Raw genomic sequence first — 24,986 nt, forward strand, 5'->3', positions numbered from 1 at the left:
AAACTACACTCAGCCACCATAAGACCTCCCGGTTCGAATTCTAAATTCTTTTTACGACAAACAGAAATCCATATCCACGTTCCACACAGTGATTCCACCATCACAAAGAAAACTGCAGAGCAACCCAGCATACCTGAATTAATAACTAAAAAAATAAAATACACCAGCTTCACCTTTTCAAAATACTAAACCATAAAACCAAGACAAAACAAATCAATACATAACCAACAGTTAAATACAACCTCAAAATGTCTAGGAAACAACAGGGAACCTCAAACAAACAAACAAAACAGGACAAGGCTTTAGAACCAAAACCACAAACAAAGGTCTCATAAAAAATGGAGGAAGAGGAGGCAATAGAATTATCTGAGAAGGAATTTAGAAGATATGTTTATAGAGCTTTCCAAGAGCCTAAGGAAACCCCAAACAGAAACAAGGAGAACACAAACAGTTTCCTGGAAGAACTCAGGAAAATCATTCAAGAACAAAATAATATTAGTGCACAATCAGAACTCATACAAAAACAGCAGTTAGAAATCTGGAAGATCAATTGCAAAATTACAGAACTACACAACACAGTAGAAGCATAAAAGAGTAAGTTAGAATTAGCTGAAGAATGCATATCCCTACTAGAAGACAAATCCCTGGATACCAGCCTGTATGAAGAAAAATCAGAACAAAGATTTAAGAGAAATGAAGAGAACCTAAGAATTATATGGGATGACATGAGAAGAAACCACATAAGACTCATTGGAATTCCAGAACAAGAAGATGTGAAAAAAGCATCAAGAAAATTGTGGAAGACCTGCTAACAAAAACTTCCCCCATATCATGAAAGAAGAAAAGATACTTTTCCAAGAAGCTTATAGAACCCCACACAAGGTAGATCCCAAGAGGAAAACACTGAGCCATATTATAATCAAACTCCCCAAAATCAAAGACAAATAAAAAATTTTGAGAGCTGTCTGGGGCAAAAGAAATATTACTTATAATAATCAAACAATTACTCAGCAGAAACCATGCAGGCAAGAAGGCAATGGGATGGCTTATATAAAACACTGAAGGAAAAAGAACTTCCAACCAAGAATCTTATATCCAGCCAAATTATCCATCAAATATGAGGGTGAAATCAAGGCATTCTCAGACAAACAGAAATTAAGGGATTTTGTAAAAACCAGACCAATCCTACAGGAAATGTTTAAGGAAGTTCTTCTGATAGAGAACCCACAACAGAGATCAACAAAATCAGTATACGTTTATCAACATTAAAACCAAATCAGAAATAGATACTCAAAATAGACCATAAAATATTGTACTCTAAAAACCTGGAACTCAATCAGCACACAACAACAGCAACTAACCTATCAGAGGGAATAAAACTTCTAGGTACAAACTTGCAAATGGAGAGGAAAACAGGACAATGTCTTCACAGTATGCACTGTTCTAACAATGTAGAGACTAGAATATACTTCAAGGTAACCACAGAGAAAAGTAACAATCCCCCTAAGCAAATCCAGAAGGATGGAAAACATAGGGGTTTAATAAGCACAAAATCAACATAAGGAAGAAAAGGGAGAAAGCATTAGCCAACAAACCGAACTCAGCACAGAACAGTATATGGACTAAAGAAACATCAACAACACGACAAAATAACACAATAGAATGACAGCAATCAATTCATACCTATCACTAATTACAGTCAATGTGAATGGACTAAATGCACCTATCAAGAGAAAGAGAGTGGCAGACTGGATAAGAAAAGAAGACTCATCAATATGCTGCCTACAAGAGACCCACCTTAGACAAAGGTAAAAACAAATTAAGAGTTAAGGGATGGAAAAAAATTTACCAAGCCAATGGAAACCAAAACAGTGGCAATATTAAATTATGACAAAATAGATGTTAAGGTGAAGGACATCATAAGAGATAAAGAAGGACATTATATGATGCTGAAAGGGTCAATTGACAAAGAAGACATTACAATAATAAATATTTATGAACCCAATGAAAGTGCTCCAAAATACGTGGAGCAAATATTAACTGAATTAAAAGGGACAGTAGAAAACAACAACTCTACAATAGTAGTAGGAGAGTTAAACACACCACTTTCAAAGAGGAACAGGTCAACTAGAAAATAACTCAACAAAGACACAGAAGAACTCAACAATACAACCAACTAACTCGACCTCATAGGCATATACAGAGCATTTTACCCAACAAAAGCACAATTCACATTCTTCTCCAGTGCTCATGGATCCTTCTCCAGAATAGACCATATGTTAGGACATAAAACAAGCCTCAATAAATTCAAAAGCATTGAAATACTACAAAGCATCTTCTTAGACCACAATGCTATAAAATTAGAAATTAATAATAGGAAGAGCAAGGAAAAAGCATCAAACATATGGAAGCTGAAAAACACACTGCTTAAAAACTACTGGGTAATAGAACAGATAAAAACTGAAATAAAAAAAAATTTCCTAGAAACAAATGAGAATGAAGATACATCATACCAAAACCTATGGGACACAGTGAAAGCAGTACTCAGAGGAAAGTTTATAGCAATAAATGTACACATCAAAAAAGAGGAAAGAAACAAAATCAACACTCTAACTCATCAACTCCAACAACTAGAAAAAGAACAACAAAAGACTCCTACAGTATCTAGAAGCAAGGAAATAATAAAGATCAGAGCAGAAATAAATGAAGCAGAAAACAAAACAAGACCAAAAAAAAAAAAAAAAAAAAAAAAAAAAAAAAAAAAAAAAAAAAAAAAAAAAATCAACAAAACAAAAAGCTGGTTCTTTGAAAAGATTAATAAAATCGACAAACCATTGGCAGATCTAACAAAAGAAAAGAAAGAGAAGATCCAAATCACAAGAATTATAAACGAAAATGGTGTCATCACAACAGAACCAACCAAAATAAAGATACTGACAAAATATTATGAAAAACTGTATTCCAACAGATTTGAGAACCTACAAGAGATGGACAAGTTTCTAGAATCACAAAACCTACCTAAACTATCCCACTGAGAGATAGAAAACTTGAACAAACTGATAACAAAAAAAGAAATTGAACAGGTCATAAAAAAACTTCCCACAAAGAAAAGCCCTGACCCTGATGGCTTCACTGGAGAATTTTATCAAATATTCAGAAAAGAACTGACACCTATGCTACTCAAGCTATTCCAGAACATAGAAAAAGATGGAATACTCCCAAACTCATTTTATGAAGCAAGCACAACACTAATACCAAAACCAGGGAAAGACACAACTAGAAAGGAAAACTACAGACCAATATCCTTCATCAACATAGATGCAAAAATCTTTAACAAAATCCTAGCCAAAAGAATCCAACAACATATCAAAAAATTAATATACCAGACCAAGTGGGATTCATTCCAGGTTTACAAGGGTGGTTCAACATTAGAAAATCAATCAATGTAATCCACCACATAAACAAAACAAAAGAACCATATGATTGTATCAATTGATGCAGAAAAGGCATTTGATAAAATCCAACATCCATTCCTGGTCAGAACTCTTAGCAAAAAAGAGATCGAGGGGAAGTTCCTCAATATAATAAAGGGTATATATGCAAAGCCAGTGGCCAACATCGTTATTAGTGGAGAAAGACTCAAGGCATTCCCCTTATAAATGGGAACCAGACAGGGATGCCCTGTATCACCACTTCTATTTAACATTGTATTGGAAGTCCTGGCCAGGGCAATAAGGCAAGAAAGAGAAATAAAAGGCATACAAATTGGCAATCTAATTGAAAAATGGGCAGAAGACATGAACAGATGTTTTACTGAAGAAGACATTTAGGTGGCTAACAAACAACATGAAGAAATGCTTATTATCATTAGTCATTAACTCACTGCCGTCAGGTCGAATCCGACTCATAGTGACCCCTCCTTGGTTTTCCAAAGTGGTATCGCTACAGAAGTAGATTGCCCAATCTTCCCTTCTGAGGAGTGGCTGCATAAGTCATTAGAGAGATGCAAATCAAAACAAAAATGATATATCATCTTACATACACATTAATAGCAAAGTTCAAAAATAAGATAACAAATCCTGGCAAGGGTATGGAGAGACTGGATCACTCATACACTGTTAGTGGGATTGTAAAATAGTACAACCACTGTGGAAAGTTGTGTGGTGCTTCCTTAAGAAATTGGTAATAGAAATACCATATGATTCAGTAATTTTACTACTAGGTATATATATTAGAGAAAGAAAAGTTGGTTACACAAACAGAAACATGCATATCCATTTCATCACAGCATTATTCACAATAGCAAAAAGATGAAAACAACCTAAGTGCCCATCAACAGATGAATGGATAAACAAACTAGGGTACACACACACAATGTAATACTATACAATGTTAAAGAATAACAATGAATCTGCAAAACACCTCATAACATGGATAAACCTAGAGGACATTTTGCTGAGTGAAATTGTTGTTGTTGTTGTGTTTGCCGTCGAGTCGGACCCGACTCATAGCGACCCCTCCTTGGGTTTCCGAGGCAGTATCACTACGGAAGTAGATTACCCCATCTTCCTTCCGAGGAGTGGCTAGTGGATTTGAACCACCAGCCTTCTGGTTAGCAGTCTAGTGCCGTAGCCACTATGCTACCAGAGCTCCCTGAGTGAAATTAGTCAATCACAAAAGGACAATTATTGTATGAGGCCACTACTGTAAAAAGTTAGGTTTAAGACAGAAAGCATTGTTCTTTGAAAGTTACCAGGGTGGGAGGGGAAAAGGGGGAAAAATCACCAATTAGAGGATAGACGTATATTAACTTGGGTGAAGGGAAAGGCAAAACACAATAAAGGGGAGGTCAGCACAGAATGATCAAGGCAGTAGAAGACATAGGGAGGAGAACAAGAGTTAAAAGCAACAGAGGTGAATAGTATTACATACACAATTCTGCAATAATATTAATAATGATAAGTTAGGAGTGGCTACACAGATAGACAGTCTTAACATACACACAATGTGTATGTGAATGGGACTACATCCACAAATATATATAGGTTTGACAAAGACTATCTCTACCTATGTATATATATGTGCTGCAAATATATCCATGAATGTAGTAGAGCATACAGAGGAAAACTTATGTAAACATCTTAGTCATAACCATACACTTTCAGGGAATGAGTTGCTGTGTATGGAGGCTCAGGCCATATTCCTGGAGGACACTAAGCCCAATTGGCATAACACAGTCTGCAAAGACAATGTTTTATATCCTGCTTTGGTGAATAGTGACTAGGGTCTTAAAAGCTTATGAGCGGCCATCTAAGGTGCAACTATTGGTCTCCCCCTGTCCAGAGCAAAGAAGAGTGAAGCAAATCTAAGACACAGGAAACAATTAGTCCAAAGGACTAATGGAGCATATGAGCCCCAACCTCCATGACCCTGAGATGAGAAGAACTAGATGGTGCCTGGCTACCACTGTTGACCACTTTGAAAGGGATCACATTGAGAGATCCCGGATAGAGTGGAGGAAAATGTAGAACAAAACTCAAAATCATAAAAAAGACCAGGTTTTCTGATCTGATGAAGACTGGTGGAACTTCTGAGACTATGACCCTTAGACACCCTTCAAGCTACAAACTGAACTTAACCCCTGCCAGCCAAAAGAATGGACAGCTATAAGGGGAACAATAATCATATCAGGAGGGAATGCACTCATTGGAATAATCAAGCATATGTGATCAAGAGGACAGCATTTGCCTGGTAATAGAGCTACGAAGGCAGGAGAAAATGGGAAGGAAGGTCGAAGGGGTGGGTGCAGGCAGGAAGTAGGAAGAATGGTATTACAGTGTGGGGACTGCAGTAAATGTCATGAAACAGAAAGTGTATGGATTGTTGAATGGAAAATCCATTTGCTCTGTAAATTTTCACCCAAATCACAATTAAAAAAATTAAAATAAGTGTCCTTATTTTAAATTTCCCTCTGGACCTGACTGGCCCTAAATAAGATAGTGAAGAAAAGCTATGAAAGAGGTAATTCATCTTGGAAATGAATTTGGGACCCTACAATTTGAGGCTTATCTACTATGATACTTAGGAAACTACTGGCACCACCTTTATTGTAAATTCCCATAGGATCTAAGGTTTATTGCCCCCCAATCTAATTCTCTTTGAAACACATGACAATAAACTCTTGCCAGAGGAGAAAGCAATAATCTCAATGATGTAGTTTTAATTTTTAACAAGTCTTTTATTTAAACACTGCCTGCTGATTTGAAGGTCAGTTTCAGAGTAAGCATGGAACATGCTAGAGAAAAAGTTTTGGTTCCAGAACCTTTTTCTGTCCTATCTTGATGTTTTCAGACATTTTTGCCCTGCTGACTAAAAGTGATTTAGGATTCTCTGTCAGGACTTCACAGGTTGAGCTATTCTGAGACTGAATAATGTATTTGCTTCCAAAATTTTTTTTCTTTTTACTATCAGTTCTCCAAACTCCACAACCCCTGGTAACACTTCCTAACTCTTGCTTCTTCATCTGAGCCCTACAAAATGATTTGGCAATTTCTCCATGATCATGATCCCAGATACATAATGTTTTTTGAACAATGGAGAAAATTCATCAAGAAAATAGTCTCTCACTCCGTCATTCTACTGTTTAATGGACCTTAAAGCCAGAAGTTTTAATCTCCTAAAATTTGTACTTTTGGGCTTACGATACCTAGAAATTAATTGGTTATATTCTGTATTATTAGCACATCAGAAATTCTAACACTTTGGCCTTCTCTTTGCAAAATAATTTGGCATTTTATATATATATTTTTTCCTTAGGATTCCTTAAAAATTCTACAGTCCTCTATGTGTCTGTTTTTGGTAAATAGTCAAGGTATATTTATCCCCAGAGGTGATAGTTGTAATGCTTGGCCCAACACTCCAGTACAATTCCTCCATCACGCATGCTTCTGAAGCTTCTCTGCCACATGTCATCAGGTTGTCTAGCCAGTGCTCTGGTGGCATAGTGCCTAAGGCACTTGACTGCTAACCAGAAGGCTGGTGTTCAAACCCACCAGCCACTCTTCTGAAGGAAGATTGGGCAATCTATTTCCATAGAGATACTGCCTCGGAAACCCAAGGAGGGCTCACTATGAGTCGGAACCAACTCCATGGCAGTTTTTTTTTTTTTCGGTCAGCAAGTGCTGACAGCTGGATGTACTTCATACCTGCTTTTCCCTTCATTGTTCTCCTTAGAAACAGAACTGGACTTTGAAAAGAAATCAATAAATGACATTTCGTAAAGATACATATAAAATTGTATCTTTTTTTGGGGGGGCCTATGTTTTGGAGGTCATTTCTCTTTTATGTAGTTTTAATATGGCAGGCTCATTTGTTTTGTTTTTATTCAACAAATCCAGCAAATGTGTATTCTAAGCCTAGGCTTAATAACTCAGTTTTCCTAAATCATATAGGAACTGTGACTATTACTGTGATTTACTTTAATTTCTTTTATATATGCAATAGTGGTCTAAGAATGGAATTTATGCATACCTCATAAAGTCAAGTCAGTAGAGAACAAATAAACATGGACATATAAGTATAAATATAAATTTCCATATGGTTTATTGTTGTTCCTTGTACGTAAGAAACGGTAATATACAACTTACACTGCTTTAGAATGTAAAATGGATAAAAATGTGTACAAAAAAGCACATTCCTAGAAAAAGGTATTGGCAAATAGTAAAAACGGGGGTCAAAAGCAAAAAACAAATGAAAACAAAACAAAAAAAGGAGAAAAACCAACAATTCAGTGTGCAAACATTTTATAAAAATAGAAATACTAACTCTATAGGCAGTATTTCCTGATAAATTATTTAAATAGCATATCTACACAATCTGAGATATCTATTCCAAAGGCAATGAGAAAATAATTTATAAAAATAAAGCAATGGTATACAAGATGACAGGAAAAACAACGTAACTTTCAGAAATTGTATTTAACATTTCAATGCTATTTCCTTATTGGGAATACTTTTCTGCAAAGAATTTTTATACTATATACAACATTGACTTTTTTTAGGTACTACAGTAGCTTTAAGTTTGCTAGATACTTAAACTCTTTCTGCTTGATCCCAAAATTCTTTTCTCAGTCACACAACAAATGAGGTAATATTTGTATGTAAGTTTCACCTTTGTCATTTTTTTTTTTTTCTCTCTTGGAAAAATGAAAAAGAAAACAAAAAAGTGTATGCTTTTCTTCTCCCTGGAAATAGGCACATAGGATGGGGATAAAACCGCATGTAAAGACCTCATGGTTTTCTTCGTAACCTAAAAATACTTGCAAATGTATAACCAACTAAGTCCACTTGAAAAGACAAAACAGATAGACAGACAAAAAGAATCCCAAATCATTCACTCCGAGCACAAAGTGGAAGACAGCCCTGGTGCTGCTTCTCCCTGTGCCATACTTAGGATTTGCTGATACATCTCCACCACCTGACCTCAAACACTTTCCATACAAAATCTAAATTCCAGGTAGAACAGAGTTAATAAATAATCTGTATTTACAATCTTACAGTCATGAAGACTCATAACAAAGATGATATGGATAGTCCTTACGCTTCTTCCTGTTCCATGAATAGTCCTTCAGTCAGATCTTCCAGAATAGGTACAAAATAAATATTTTACATTGTAAAATGTCTTTAAAAAAAATCTACAGTTCAAAAGAGAATTGGAAAACTCCATTATATTCAGGAAAAAAAAAAAAGGAATGTTTTAGTTAAGTTGATAATAATTTTGTGCCTTTCTAACCATAAAAAGATAAGCACGGCTGCCTATCCCTTTGGGATGTAGCCTTGTGCTCACTGAGATGGTAGGTTTCCCATTTTCCTGCTACATCTGTACAAGCTACATCTGGAATAAAGTCAACAATTTCAATGTAATCAGGCAATAGCAGCCAGCACTGCCTTATACTGGTTTCATTCTGACTCCCTGTTCTGGCCACTACCGGTGATATGTAAGGAGTAGGGGCCAGGGAGGAAGTCCAGAAGCCAGGCTTTGCCTCCCTTCCCTGCATCTATGTAAGTGCCTCTTAATGTGGGTTAATCAGCTAACACCAGTCAGCATCATGAAATCCAACAACAGTTTTTCAATCCCCTGAAAATGATTAGTACCAAACATGTAACAGTTCCTCCATATTTTCTTCATACAATTGTCTCTTGGGTATACACCTTCCCCTTAGTGCTTTGGCCCCTGCTTGCCCTATTCCTGAGGGAGTATGTCAGGGGTGGTTGAGTTTGTGAATTCTAATGAGTCCTCCCTTCTCTCACAGGCCTGAAAATGCTGCTGAGTCGACTGCTCAGAGTTGGCCTCGCCATGGTGCCCTGCTCTTTGACAAAAGCAGAGTGGAGCAGGCATCTTTCCAACTGAAGCAAGGAGATGCTTGTGGTTTTTCAAAAGCAAGCCAAAAGTAATTGTTTATGATCTCGAAAGATGTCTTATTTGTTGGAGGATGAATGTTGCATCGCATTTTCTTGAGGCAGGTCATATGTCCTAGGAGTCCATACTGATGCAAGCAGAGAAAAAAGGAAGAAGGGAGGAGAGATCCTGGGTTTTCTTGAGCCCATGGTTCCAGAAGGTGCAATACCAGCATTGGCTGTGATCAGTCTTTGACCAACAGTTTGATGATTAGGAATCTGTTATATAAACAAACACATAAATAAATAAATAAATAAATAAATACAAATCCATTCTTAAAAGCGTTGCAATCCTAATACAGTTAATAACAATCTACATATATCTTTACTTTCCTAAAAAAAAAAAAAAAATATATATATATATATTAAGTGTCCCTTTATGTGGGTTAATCAGTTAACAAGTAATTTAAGATTATTTAAACACATTCACGTTTAATTTTGATAGCTGACACTGAGGCCAGGCAAGTGACACAGTATAATCTTCCAGAACGTATGCTATGCTTTCACAAACCTTCAATATTAAAACTTTAGAGAGTTTTATTTTAAAATATCAGACTCAAAAATGACATCATGATTAAAATATTTTTTGAGTAAACTTAGTCATCTTTCTTTACTCTGATCGATTTTACAGGCATCAACATTTATTAAGTGGTCATTTTGTGGTAGCTCCATTGCTGGACTTAGTGAGAGCTTAAGTTATCACTGCATGAAAGCGAATGAAGGAGTGAAACTAAGGTTAATAAGTGAAAATTAACAGGCCAGTATGAAGTCAGTACTCCTCTCCCTTCTTTGTATAATTTGTGCTGTGATGGCATGAAGAAAATTATGAGTAGTAGTGTTTAAGATATATAAACATGGACAATTTTGAAGTGTCATTGATATGGTCTAAATGGTACAGGAGCATGGCTACAGTTTACCTCTGCACTGTATGGAAAGCAGACATTGCTAAGCACATTCATATTGTTAATGACTCAAGTTCAGAAACTACACTTATGAAATAGGAATTGTTTCATTTTTATCATTGTGTGCTCAAAAGCAAAATATAAAAATAACCCTGTGTTTAAAAGTCTTAAATCACATTCCTATAATTGGCATTCTTGATATGCTTTGAATCAAAGATGGTAACTGGATACTAACTGATAATACTGCTCCTACCTCTACATTCATATTTCAGGTCGGAGAAGAACACCATTTCTTGAGAGAAGACAAACAACCCTAGCCTCCCACCGGCATAGGTTTTGTCATAGATGGGTCCTGAGTCAGCCATGATTTTCTTTCCTTCGTACATCACCACTCTACAGAAAAAAAAAGTCATTAGTGACACCCCTACTTTTTGATCTCCTCTTCCTTGCTAATCAGCATGAGTGTAAGTGAAATTTAATCAGTGCAATCTTACCTAATGAAGCCTGTCTTTGGCCTGTGGCTGAGACGCCATCTGTAGGCAGTGAAATCTTTCCAGCCTATGTGACGAGGGTCATGCCACAGGGTTCGCACCTGAGGGAAAAGGAGATGTTGAAACAGAGCTCCATCATGAGAATATTCATATTTTGTTCCATAATAAATGGTGCCTGAAAGGCACCAAATTGACCCAAATTAGAGGTTTGCAATGCAGACTTTTTCTAAAACTGCCTTAATTTGGTGCATGCCAATATACATATAAGGCACAAACAGAGAATGGAAAGGAGTGATTTTGTTTGAAGAGGCTGAAACTGCCTTTGGATCAGAAGGGTAACTCTTGGGCATAACAGCTCTCTTCTCAGACACTATTCTATTTTTACAAAGCAGAACTTAGTGCTGCAATTGGTGATGATGGAACCTTTATATTTAAAATCTCCGGTTGGCAGTCTTAGCCAAAGCACAGGGTCCACAGTGCTAAGCCAGCACCCATCAACTCTCTTCCTTCTCTAGGGCACAGCTTCTCACCTGGCCAGGGGTGTTTCCTGTGTGCCAGAGAGCGTTCCGCAGATGCTCGCCAGGCCCCGTGGTGGAGTTTACAACTTTCACAGAAAGGCCCGAGTATCCCTGAGCTCTTGTGGGGTTGGTGTCCCAGTAGGACTGAGTGACCTGCTTCCACATCACAACATAGAAGCGGCTGCTGGACTGGTAGCCAAACACAAATCCTGCATAGTCGTCATCCCTCTCAGTGTTGATGAAGAATGTGCCACTGAAGTCCACAGCATTAAACTCATCATAACCTGGAAGATGAGGCCAGTCCCCAGATTAAAACCGATTGCTTTCAGAAGGTTCTCTGTTACATTTCCAGAAATCCTTAGTATCCACAAAAACTACACTAAAGACACATGCAACTGCCAGGTTTTATATTTGGTTCTTTCCCACAAATGCATTGGGTTCTAAGAACTTACTACTCACCTACAGCAAGCCCAGGATCACAGTTGACAGTCTGGACAAGTTCTTTACCCTGATGGCGTACAACCCAGTTAGGATCATTTTGGGATGTTCCTTTGGGATCTAGAGGAATCATCTGGAATCGGCGGAAATCAGTCTCACTGATATCAACATTCTCAGGACAGATGTCATCGATGTCTGGCACACTGTCATGGTCAAAATCATCTTTGCAAGCATCACCTCGACCATCACCTAAGGTCAAAAAGGCAAGAGTACTGTGAAATTCTGAAATGCTGTTATTACTAGTGTCAGAAATACACTACATGTCAAAGTTGTCAATTAGTCTCATCATCATGCAACACATATACAGCTTCAGTTTTATTTCCTGAATCTAGAAAGCCAAGCCAAATGGTTTCAGTTAGTCTCTTAAAAAGTGGCTCAACTGACTCACCATCAGAGTCCTTCTGGTCAGGATTGGGCACAAGTCTGCAGTTGTCCCTGTCATCAGGAATGCCATCATTGTCATCATCATGGTCACAGGCATCTCCCTTGCCATCTTTGTCATGGTCGGCCTGGTTGGCATTGGGCACGTAGGGGCAGTTGTCTAGGTTGTTCTGGTGGCCGTCTTCATCAATATCCTGGTTGTTGTCACAGGTATCTCCAATGCGATCCGAGTCAGAGTCCAGCTGAAGAGGAGGCACAAAAGGAGGGTAAACTGAAGTGTAAATCATTAATGCGGAAGAAAACTAATGCCCCTAAAACAGGAAAAGGTCTCTAGTGGTTCTGGCCAAAGGAGTTTCACAGGTCTATTTGTAGACTACTGCAAAAAAACAGGAATATTAACATTTACATTTAAAGCTTTTCTTCTTGATCCTTGTTTTCATAGGATAATTTTAGAAAGTATATTTAAGTATTTTTGAAATCTAAAAATTTATAAATAAAATTAAAGTTATTAACTAAGGGTGGGATATAATGTTAACTGACTATATATATAAAACTATATATATTTATAATTATATATATAACAACAACAATAGTAAGTTAACATTATATATAATGTATATATAATAAAATAATATATATAATAAAGTGTGTGTGTGTGTATATATATATATATAATTTTTTTGGCATCCCTGGGTGGGCCTGAGTAACTGATTATATCTTAATGTGAATCCTATGAGTACACTTTGTTTTTTCCTTGAAGCTTTCAATTGTAAAATTGTTGACCATGTCAATTTCTGCTCTAGGTCATTTTATCATGGGAAAATGGCAGTGCTTTCCGTGCACACTGTCTAGGTAATTTGTATGATAGGGGTACATTATTTTGTTCTTAGGTACTTGATGTTATACATCTAGTCTGTTAATTCAGATAAAGTCAAAACTCTAAAATTTTTTCAAAGCTTTTTCTCTCATAGTCCTTTTATGTTATTCAGTGTGCATGGCACGTTTCAGGACTGTTTATACATAGATTGTAATTTTTCTTGCCAGTATTCATGTCCTTTGCTATAAGATTTTAATACAGTGCTTGAATTTTGCTATAAATTTTATTAGAGTTTGAAGAACCAAAACCTCACCTAGTGATATTAGATGCTGTTGAAAAAGTTTAGTTTATGCTAAGACCTAAACTCAAAATAGATGACTCTTTGTGTCAGCTGATCAACAAAGTTGTCCTGGATCATTCAAGCTTCCGAGTTATGGCCCCAATTCTACTTATCTTGCTCTTTGAGGTCTTATGACAGGACCTCGTAAGAATAAAAATCAGGAAGAAGAACTAGATTTTTCATTTCATTTCTTTAACCTTACAAAAATACTGTTAACTTTAAAAAACACTGGTTTCTAAGCTTATAGAACATTTTAAGGGGGGAAAAAAAGCCTACTTTTAACTTTAATTCCTAAAAAGTGATGATAGGCAATTAGACAAAAAAGAAATACTTTCAAACATGGAATGTGTTCTGGCTAATGTCTATCTGTAGCCTTCCTTAGCATGGGAGGGAATGATGTTAGTTATGGCAAACACTTCCAAAGAGTACGAGAAATGGGATTTCTCCATGTTTTGGAAATAGTTTTAGTCTGATAATTTCCTTACAGTCAGATTGTATCATTAGCCATTTATTTTGCATAAGGGTATTTTTTCCCCCAGTGTTTAGTCTTACCTATGATCATTATTATTCTAGGGTTGTATGTATCTTACTAGTATCAATGATAGGTCATGCTGGAAAAGTCAGTGGACCTTATTTTAAAAGAGAAGATTGAAGATACAAGATCCTCATGTTAAAGATGGGTGGTACTATTTGCAAGGAGCTCATGTAAGGTGAACTGTTAACATGAAAATATTGCAAATACCTATGAGAACATTGTGAACCCTGAGATGAAAGACCTGGGAAGCGGTATTTCAACACTTAAAGACTCTAAGGAGTCCACCTACCTGATCTGGATTGTGTTCCAGGGGGCAGTTATCACACTGATCTCCAACCCCATCCATATCAGTATCCCGCTGGTCAACATTGTAGACATACTGGCAGTTGTCTCTTTCATTGAGGATACCTACAGAGAACAAGGAACAAGTAAGAGCTGGAATTTCTTGATTCCTTGAATGTTTCAACCTAACTGCATACTAACAGCCAAGACTGGAGACAAGTTAGAGCAGGCTGAAAACTGAGCATGTCTGCCATCACCTAGGGCCTACTTGACAGAGGGCGCCTTACCATCGCCGTCAATGTCTGCTGCACAGGCATCTCCTTCCCCATTGTTGTCTGTGTCAGCCTGATCTGGGTTGTGGTTGTAGGGGCAGTTGTCACAGCGGTCTCCCACGTCATCTCTGTCATAGTCATACTGGGCTGGGTTGTAATGGAATGGACAGTTGTCCTATAAAGAGAAGAAATGGATCACTCTACAACTTGGCCAGTGAAACCAGTTCAAGCCTTAAACCATGTGCACAATAATATAAGAATTACAAAAAAACTGCAATAATTAGGTACTGCTTAGTGGATACACTAATTTAGGACTCAGTGTAAAATGATCATGTCTAAGTTATTAAAAGCTAGGGCACAACATGAAACGGATTCCTGTTGGTTACAGGTCAGCAAGGCATACAACATAACGTCATCATCTCAGTTCTCAGCGTGCCCAAAGTAAACTTCCATTGTAATCCATATATGACATTTAATATAGGCAGCAAAGTGCCATTTGTTTATCCATTATAATTTCTTGCTCAAAGGGGGATTTTTTGTTTAAGTGGCTGTGATAAAATGAAATACCCATTTAAAAATTTTCTTCGCAATATCTATGTACTCAAGCTACTGAAATACAATGAATACTTTTTAAATTTTCCTAGATATTGATTCAGTTTCTTTATAACATTGCAATCTCCTTGAATCCTAAGGTGTTTTAGGTTATTAGGCTGTTGGGCAACAGAAAAGATGAAAGGAGAAAGGAAACACTTTGTTTTTACCCGATCATCTGGAATCTTATCATTGTCATCATCATTATCGCAGGCGTCACCAATTCCATCCTTGTCATAATCTTCTTGCCCTGAGTTGGGAAGGTTAGGGCAGTTATCCTAGGAGAGAGGAGACATACATTACAGTTACAGCTTCCGTTATATATATATATATATATGGGTACATACACACAAAAACCTTTTCTTAAGGATACACATAAAAAATTTGGATTAAAAACTCTTGCCTTTATATATGCTGTGAACAGAACTCATACTCTGCTGGTATTTGGTGGTGCAGTGAATGTTTATGGACAAAGGAATCAACTATGGAACACAATTGCTAAAAGGGCCTGCATGTTCAAGTTCTTGGCACAAGTGAACTCAGACTGATGAGAACTAGTGTCACTCTGCCTTTGGGTGCTTTAATCTTTCAGCCATTTTTAAGCTTTAAACATTTAAGATTGCTTGGCAAGCTCTTTTGATAAGGGTAAAGCTAACTTCTTTATAAAGGTACATAAAGGAAGCTGGGTTTACCTTCTTGCAGTGGTACGTTGCATTGGCCACACAGACCAGGTCCTCATTGGGCCAGCCGTCGAGGTCTGTGTCCTCCCCACAGATGATGCCATTGCCTGCATAGCCGGGCTTGCACTCACACCGGTACATGGGGTCACTATAATGGCCAAGGTAGTTGCACTTGGCATTCTTGTTGCAGTCATGTGTCCCATCCGTACAGGGGTTGCGGGGCTTGCACACCTGAGTACACAACATCCTGAGGTTAACCCAGAGACTTCAAGAGTCTTCCAGATACCATGGAATCAAGAGGAATCCAGATACCCTCTTGTCTCCAAGTAGATGCTCCATGTAAAAGAGTATGGTCTTATCCTCCATGGGGATGTCAGGCTACAGGCTAACATTGCTCTCTATTGCTCTGGACATAAGCATTTACAAATTCACTGGCCACAAATTATTCCAGAGCAGTACTTCTGAATGTGGTGGACTATTTTTCCCCTGTTGGATTCACCAAAAATTTTCTAGTCATTTTTTTCTAAAACTACATTGTATATTCATCCTCCTCTCATTTTTATTTTTTTTTCCTATATGAAATTACATTCCTTCCTTTCCTCACCGTTTCTGTAAAGGACACCACTCCTCTAGTTTACTCATCGAGTCTACTGTACCTGTTTGTTGGCAGTGGCATGTTCAACGCCCCGGCCAAAGGGCTGTGGGCCCGTGAAGCGAGGTGGGCAGGGCAGGCAGTTGTAGCCAGGATCTGTGTTCTTACACCTGTGCTCTCCATTGTGGTTGAAGCAGGCATCAGGCACTTCTTTGCACTGTGGAAGAAATGACAGTTTGCCCAATGTTTGGAAAACACTGCCCTAAGGAAATGACTAGGAGAAGCAAGCTGCTTTCTGGGATGGAGTAACTCTGAGCCATCTGTTCCTCACCTCATCGACATCTGTGCACTGGATGCCATTTCCACTGTAACCTGCTGGGCAAGCACCACATTTCCAGCTGCCGTCGGGGTAGCTAGTGCACTTGGCTCCAGCGAAGCAAGGGTTGGACAGACATCCATCTGAGACAAGGAGAGAGAGACAAGTGAACAGTTAGTCTAAGCTTCTGATACTACCATGAAGGTCTGGGAAAAAACAATACAGTGTAAGTTAGAGTAGGGTCTATGTAACTCAACTTGTTGTTGTTGTTGTTATTTGCCGTCAAGTCGGCCCTGACTCATAGCGACCTCTCCTTGGGTATATTGAGATTATTTATCTTCCTGCATTTTAGAATCATCAAAACCACTAAGGACCAAAGTTGAGCCACTCTGAATGCTGTGATATTAGGTGACGTAGACTTAACAGCTCTTATAAGGGTTGTTTCTCTCTGGGCTGCGGGGCTCACCAATTGGACAATCCTGTTTGTTGCAGATCTGGTTTTCCGTCACATCACCAATGCAGTCCTTGCCTCCAAACTGGGGTGGGGGGTTGTTGCAGAGCCGGCTACGTTTCTGCAGTCCTCCTCCACAGGTGACAGAGCAGATGTCCCATGGTGACCATGGACCCCAGCCTCCATTGACTGTAGGAGAACAAACACATGGCAAAAGTGAGGTTAATTTCGAAAAAAAAAAAAAAAAATCTGTCACAGAAGATTCCTCTAGACTGTTGAAGAAATTCTGCTATCCCAATGTGAAAAAAGAATGTTTGAGAAGAGGGTGAGTCTGAAAGGGCTTTTATTTTCTGTTTTTCGTTAGAAGAAGCTGCTGAGCATGCAGGATTTGCTTCTGTTTGTTTCTCTGGTAAGCAGCCCTCCCACCCCCATGACCTGCAGACGCCAGGGCACCAGCTGGGCAGCAGCAGCTGCTCTGTGCTCAGCCCTGCAGCAGTGCTCACACTCACTTGGGCAGGCGTCCTTCTTGCAGGCTTTGGTCTCTCGAGCTTCACCTTCACATGGCCTCCCATTCATCTGGGGGCTGGGAGAGTTGCAGAGCCGGATTCTTGTGATCACACCATCACCACATGTCACAGAGCAAGACGACCATGGGGACCAGTGGCTCCAGCCACCATCCTGTTTAACTAAAGTACAAAGCTGATGGTCACAAATAGTGCTGGCTTAGAACCAGTGAAACAGCAGCCCTCCTCAGGGAATAGAAAAATATTTTCAGGGTATGGTCAATGGCAAGTAAGCTTAGTGTGTAGCAGAAATTGGCTCATGGGCATGTATCCAAATGCCAACGTGGCACATTTTCTATTAGAGAGCAGATAATGTTTAGCTATCTTTGTGGGATGATGTTAATATAGTGATCTAACATTACCATGAGCTAGGCTATGTGCTGTTTTACACATATTATTTAAATAAAATCTTTGAAACAACCCTGTTAAGCTCTGTTCTCAAGGTTGCACAGGTAAGTGGCAGAATTGGGATTCAGATCTAGAGATTCTAAATCCTGTCCCCCTAATCTCTATGCCCTGGTGCCACTCTTGGTGATGACAATAAGGTCAGACCAGTTCTTCACATTTCTAAGTGGCCAGGATGCTTACATCTCTTATCACACTCCTGAATGTGGCAGGTCCGCGTCTGGACTGAGGAGCCCTCACATCGGTTGTTGAGGCTATCACAGGAGCGGCCACGCTGCTGAATTCCATTTCCACATGTCACAGAGCAGGAGGTCCACTCAGACCAAGGAGACCAGCCATCATCAGCAGAGTCGCTGGCTGCCAAGGAAACAGAGGTTGTTTAGTGCATGGTCATTAAGCCAAGCTTTTTTTTTTTTTTTTTTTAAACAAAAGGTATATATATTTTTTAAAAGTATGCAAAATATACAAAAAGCATACAAAAGAATATACAGAAAATAAGTATTTATTTAGCACCCACTACCGCTGTTAGGGAGCTCTGGTAGCATACTGCCTAAGGCACTTGACTGCTAACCAGAAGGCTGGCGGTTCAAACCCACCAGCCACTTCTCAGAAGGAAGGTTGGGCAATCCTACTTCCACAGTGATACTGCCTTGGAAACCCAAGGAGGGGTCGCTATGAGTCAGGGCCGACTTGACAGGAAATAACAACAACAACAACAACTGCTGTTAGGGGAACTCTGGTAGCATAGTGCCTAAGGCACTTGACTGCTAACCAGAGGGCTAGCGGTTCAAACCCACCAGCCACTCCTTGAAAGGAAGATGGGGCAATCTAACTTCCGTAGTGATACTGCCTTGGAAACCCAAGGAGGGGTTGCTATGAGTCGGGTTCAACTCAACGGCACATAACAACAACATTGCTGTTAGGTACTACTGAGTTGGTTTTGACTCACAGTGACCCTACGTATAACAGAATGAAACACTGCCCAATCCTGTGCCAGCCTCACAGTCCTTGTTATTTTTGAGCAACTATGCCAATTCCTCTTGTTAAGAGTCTTCCTCTTTTTTGCTGACCCTCTACTTTACCAAGCATGATATCCAAGACAAACTATTCTTTAGACTTCTCTGTTTAGAATTTTCTTCCTTTGCCAAAGGGTGAAAATATATATTTCTAAGATAAAAGCCAAAGGCTTTGTCCCAGGTGGTACATTTATAGCATTGGAATAATGGAATGCTTTGCCTGGATCAGTACAGCTGAACCTTTTCAGTTGTGTATGCTCTTATTCATTGCTTCCAGGTTTCTCCTCTTAGCATTTCAAAAGAGTTTCCCTTTACCAGCTTAAGGTATCTGGGCAGGCACTTTCCAGTCTCAGGCTTCTAAGAATATGAGACTATGGCAGCTTATAGGAGTCCCTTCTGACTTTCAAAGGAGCCACAGAGCACATGTTTTGACAGATGAGTTTGAAGGCAGCTTAGTGGCTGTTTGTTGACTTTGACTCCAACTAGGTCATGAGGTTAATCAACTTGTTGCTCCTCTTACCCTAGAATTTTACATCTTTTTTGCACAAGAGAACACATTTATTTACCATCCACTCAGGCACCATGACTATAACAACAGTAAACTGTACCAAACAGAATAGAAAGAACTTGTTTTCCTTTGCCATCAGTTGGAAGTTTTCCCAGCAATCCCTGACTCAAGTTTAAAACTCTGCTAGCTCCCAGCTAGCCTTTTTCCCTTTAACCCAGACTTCAAATGAATGCTGAGCAAAGTGAGGTGCAAATGTTATCATTACATGGGACCATGTTATATGTGGCCAATGTATATGCATGTGTGTGTGTATGAGTGTGTAGTGCAAATGCTACTTTCTTGTTTTTTTCTTTATCTTAGTTGTGATGATGTAGCTCTGGTAGCATAGTGTCTAAGGCACTTGACTGCTAACCAGAAGGCTGGTCGTTCAAACCCACCAGCCACCCCTGGGAAGGAAAGTTGAGCAATCTACTTCCGTAGTGATACCGCCTGCCTCAGAAACCCAAGGAGGGGTCGCTATGAGTTAGGGCTGACTCGAAAGCCCATAACAACAAGTTGTGACGAATCCTTTTTAAGACTTGTGCCTAGTATATTAAATACTGTCTCAGCCAAGTGATTAATTTATACTGGCAATAAAAACCAGGAATAGGGTGCCATGGCACAACATAGTAACTTATTTCTTTGAATGCCCTAGAACTCAAACTGCTGTTATTCTGCCAGGCCTCCTATTCCTGCAGATAAAATGAGCTAAACCTATAGGCCCAGTTAAGTCCAATGCTTGTATCACTTATTCACTTCTTTGGTAAGCAGATTTCCTTTGTTTGGGTGGTGCAGTGGTTAAGGTGTTATTCTGCTAACCACAAGGCTGGTGGTTTGAACCCACCAGTTGCTCCATGGAAGAAAGATGGGGCAGTCTGTTTCCATAAAGGTTTACAGTCTTGGAAACCCAACGGGTGTTGCTACGAGTTGGAATCGACTTGATGGCAGTGAGTCAATTTATAGCATTGCTGCTACATTAACAATCTCTTCTTTCCTCAAAGCATAAAATCAGAATCAGTAAGCTATAGCAAGGTCATTATCGCCTGTACTGTCATCCAGATGGGTAATCAAGGTTTAGTCATAATGAGATTTTTGGCTCTGTATAGCAGACAAGCTATCAGTGAAACCAGCTGCTGCAGCAAGAAACAGAAGGCAAACATGTGATGGAGACAGGGGTGGGGTTCCAATGTTCTGCTCAGCTGTCTAGGATGTACACAGACCTGACCTAGTACTAAAGAATGGTTATGTAGTTTTAGGAACTTACGCCAACACCGTGGGCAGCATTCTCCATCAGGAACTGTCGCGTTAGAGCAGGGCATAATGGGGCAAGACACTTTTTTGCAGATGGTAACTGAGTTCTGCAGGCAAGATGGAGGGGGAAACTGGTTACTAAACATACTGCAAACACAAGTCACATACTATAAAATTTCAATTGTGAGCTGAAACACGGTCAGGGCTATAAATGCTCTAATGGAATGACTTTAGTAGAAGATCTGTCTCTGTTGCATTTGCAGCTTCCACTACTGCGAGACAATTTGTGTGCTAGTCACTTGTCACTCCATTCCATGGGGAGTTCCTTCTTACTTAATTCCTACCCAAAGGTGGAAGTTACAGCATGAACAATTTATTCAAGGGAAACCACCAGACATCATGGGTCAAATCTATTGAACTCGCCAGATTTGGTTGGGACTTCTTCATTTTTATATTTTATTTAAGGGGAAAAAAGGAAACCTATTAGCACTGCCTTTCTCATCTGTAGATCTGGCTTTAATTTACACTGGAGAAGAATGGGAATTTAATGAAGATGGCAGTCAAATCCATCAATCCGTGATTGGTATTTAAGCTGACTTGGCTCTATGAGCCAGGTAAAAGCTTAAAGGCACCTGCTGCTGGCCTGGAGAGAGCTAGAGAGAAACATAACTGCAGGCAATGCCATTTCATCTAAGTAGACAGTTATGTCCTAACAATGTTGGGTTAAGGGATTTGAACAACCATAAGTACTGTATTAAACTGTGTCAGAGTGAAATACAAATCAGGATTAAGATAAAAGAAAAAAAGGAATGCTCCAACAAGGTTTTATTTACCTGGCATTCAACACAGCTTTTGAACTAAAGCAGGTAAATTACTCAGATGTCTTAGATTTGTTCTCTTAGATACTTAGCCTGGGGTATAACGAAGACTTTGAAAAACCTTCTAAGGTTTTGAAGAATTTAAAGATGTCATAATTACATCTTAAATAATAATAACCCCCCCCACACCACCACCACTACCCCCCCCCCCACACACACACACAATCTACTTTGGTATCAGGCCAGAGAACATACAAAGAACTGGTGTGGCTATTTGGGTATTTCCCTAGAGACTGTGACTTCAGATTCATGCTACCAATCCTGACTGCAGTCTGTAAAGACCGCTTACCTGACAGCGACACTCGGTGCAGCTGTCCACAGTCCATTCATCGTTATTCCTGTACTGAACTCCATTGTGATAACAGAGGGGAGACCGCCTCAACTCATTGGCCAATTCCTTGTTCTCTTCAGTCTAAAGGAGGGAGAAAGACCATTAGTGCTTAACCTCATTTTCAATTCTTTGGGATCGGCAGTGAGAAAACTTCAAGGGTTTATGCCAAGGGGCTGGAAGCAGAGGCCACTGACCACTTTGCGGATGCTGTCCTGAAGTGTGGTCACAATGGTGCGCAGGCCCTTGAGTTCCAGGACCATGCTGGACAGCTCATCACAGGAGATGCCGCAGATGGCCTGCAGATCTTTTGTTTTGTGGCCAATGTAGTTGGTACGGATGGCAGGGCTGGAGCCATTTACCACGTTGTTGTCTAGAGTGAGGAGGACACTGGAAGCTGCCAAGAAACAAAAGGTAACAGAAGATCTTCAAACAGATGCTCTCTCTGGCCAGTCGCTGGAGGTCTTAGCTGTAAAAGACACTTTTCCTTTGGGACCATAGGGTGTGGAATACCCTTTGAGGTCTCTTTTATAGACCTGGTAACCATGTTACCCAAGGGGAAATCATGCACAATCACCACTGTTTAAGTTTCTCAGTTTGTCTGGGTGGAATTCCCTCGTTTTCTCCATTTACACTAAAAATAGATGGGTACTCACAGCTGGAGCAGCCTTTGTTTCTGAGGATGTCTTCTGGTGTGGTTCCGAAGACAAACCTCACATTCTGCAGCACCCCCTGTGGACAGAGGACACACATTACGTGTAAATGTTGGAGGAGGGAGGAAAGCTGTCCCTTTATGTTATGAAAACCACACAATAGATGCTCTGAAAGTTGAAAAAGAGCTCCATGCTGAGATCACTATGCCAAAACAAAACATTAATATCAGCTGCCAAACAACTTCAAAATCTCAATGGTGTCTTCTGCCAAGTCTTCAGTGTTTTACAAAGAATTCAGTTATCAGCCCACTCAGATATACAGGAAATGGAACCCGATACTAAGTCCAGAGAATATAATGCAACTTTCTAGTGTCAAAGAGTTAAAAGTGGGAGTTTCAAAGCCACAGTTGCAAAGATCTAAAAGTTTAGGCAAGGAACAAGCTGCAGCAACACATAACCACATCTTCCATTTAACCTTTTATTTGAGACTGGCTACACTGCTGGGAAGGAAGATTGGGCAATCTACTTCTGTAGTGATACCACCTCGGAAACCCAATGAGGGGTTGCTATGAGTCAGATCTGACTCGACGGCAGTGAGTCTGTTTGTTAGACATCCCCATGAGGACTCTAAAAGCCAAGTAATATTTATTCTGTGCATACAAAATAGCCATTTCAAGCGATATTAAAGTCTGGAATGCATTTGAAATAAGGAGCACTTAAAGCTTTAATAAAGTGAAAGTTGTAGAATAACCATTTTTTTTTTTTCCCTTTCGTGGTTTTCAGTGTGTCCCCAGACTGCCAACATCTGCATCAGCATCAGCTGGAACTTATTAGAAATGCAAATTCTCAGGCCCACTGAAGACCTACTGAGTCAAGAACTTCAACAAGGCTGCCAGGTGATTCTGACGCTCCCTGTGGTTTGAGAACCACTGCTCTTAGTCTACAGACAATTTTTCCTGTACTGAATATCCTGTTCCAGCTGACAGGTCAACTGGCTAGCAGATGAGACCAGGGACTCAGAGAAATGGCCTCACCTGGAAATTGTCATTGACGCCTCCTTTTGCAATGCGGAGTCTGGCAATGCTGGCCAGGTCCCTAGTGAAGATGCTTTGGATGGGGACCTCTAGCTCAGCATTTTCCATCTTCTCACAGTCTATGTACAACTGGGCCCTGTCCTCCTGCACGAACAGGGTGATACTCTTCCACTGGCCCGTCGCTAAGAGTGCTTCTTCCACTGACACCACATGCTGCTTCCCCTGCACAGTTAGGCTCAGGTCCAGGGTGCCCGCCTTGCCATTGGAGACCACGCTGAAGATCTGGCCAGAGTGGTCTTTCTGCTCCAGGGCCAGTAGGGTGCCTCGGGTCTTCTTCATCTGTCTCAAGGAGGCCAGGAGAAGGAACCCTTTCTCTGCCCGCACAGCATCCACTAGGTCTTGGAACTTATCATCAGGGACAGGGGGGATCAGGTTGGCATCCTCAATGCGGAAAGCTGGGCTGGAGGGGTCAGGGCCCTTGACCAGCCGGCGCCCAGAGCCCTTGCGGGCAGCTCCAGTGAGTTCAAAGATGTCAAACACGCTGTTGTCTCCCCCAGACTCTGTTAGACAAGAGCAGGACACACATGAGTTTTCTTGACTAGGGACAAGGGCAGGGGGTGGGGGCTCAGCTCTGAGGGGTAGGGCCAGAGGAACAGGGTGAAAACTCCTGGCAACCACTGAGACTGTAGCATAAACACAAGGATTGGAAGCTCACGGCTCAGGGGAAGACAGCTGGGAGAGGAGAGAGAGCATGGGGGTGAGAGGTTATCCCTAAGTATTCAAGCTTGGTCCAGAACACCTGTGTAACCAGCACCTCCTCCTCTTCCCTCCTCCCCCTGAAATTATTACAGACTCACCTGGAATGCGGTTGGTGCCACACACTTGCAGCAGGAGTAGGACACTGAGTCCCCAGGCCAGCCCCATGGTGGAGCTGTTGGTGCCCAGCAAGAAGCCTGCAGTAGGAAGCACAGAGCCACAGTTAGAGATGCAGCACGGACTGTGGGCAACCACTGGGGGCTGGGCTTGGGGCCAACCAACCGGGGCTCCTTCTTTGGCCCGGCTTCGCTGGAATGAGGCACTAAAGAATTGAGTTTTCAGTGAGAAATCAGGAAGAAAATGGGAGAGCTAGGAGGAGACGTTGTGGTTTTAAAAGTATGGGGGACAATGGCCAGCAATCTGGGGTCTTTTTC

General features: G+C 40.2%; 1 protein-coding gene across 1 annotated transcript; it reads right to left on the reverse strand.

The window, feature by feature from the left end:
* Nucleotides 1–8,288: 8,288 nt before the first annotated feature.
* THBS1 (thrombospondin 1) lies at nucleotides 8,289–24,738 on the reverse strand. The gene is made up of 21 exons (XM_042780895.1): nucleotides 24,654–24,738; nucleotides 23,797–24,356; nucleotides 22,766–22,841; nucleotides 22,307–22,506; nucleotides 22,071–22,193; nucleotides 20,917–21,010; nucleotides 18,273–18,446; nucleotides 17,631–17,807; nucleotides 17,137–17,310; nucleotides 16,686–16,813; nucleotides 16,419–16,571; nucleotides 15,775–15,993; nucleotides 15,253–15,360; nucleotides 14,507–14,666; nucleotides 14,227–14,345; nucleotides 12,253–12,487; nucleotides 11,826–12,053; nucleotides 11,379–11,650; nucleotides 10,852–10,949; nucleotides 10,611–10,750; nucleotides 8,289–8,344 (listed from the first exon to the last, which is right to left on the reverse strand). The coding sequence occupies exons 1-21, from the start codon at nucleotides 24,718–24,720 to the stop codon at nucleotides 8,289–8,291; spliced, it is 3,561 nt and encodes a 1,186-aa protein (XP_042636829.1). The 5' UTR covers nucleotides 24,721–24,738.
* Between the last annotated feature and the right edge of the window lie 248 nt (nucleotides 24,739–24,986).

Source organism: Orycteropus afer, unplaced genomic scaffold (assembly GCF_000298275.1).
Source record: "Orycteropus afer afer isolate SDZICR_OR568_19922 unplaced genomic scaffold, OryAfe1.0 scaffold00068, whole genome shotgun sequence".
NCBI classification, from domain to species: domain Eukaryota; kingdom Metazoa; phylum Chordata; class Mammalia; order Tubulidentata; family Orycteropodidae; genus Orycteropus; species Orycteropus afer.

Bases quoted from the DNA above. Each gene is read 5' to 3' on its own strand.
- THBS1 (XM_042780895.1), bottom strand. From the start codon at position 24,720: ATGGGGCTGGCCTGGGGACTCAGTGTCCTACTCCTGCTGCAAGTGTGT. The intron at 14,667-15,252 runs GTAAAAACAAAG...TTCTCTTTATAG, and splicing joins ATAAGATTCCAGATGATCGG to GACAACTGTCCATTCCATTA. The intron at 8,345-10,610 runs GTAGGAGCAGTA...TGTCTTTTCAAG, and splicing joins CCTGAAATATGAATGTAGAG to TGGACTTAGTTGGTTATACA.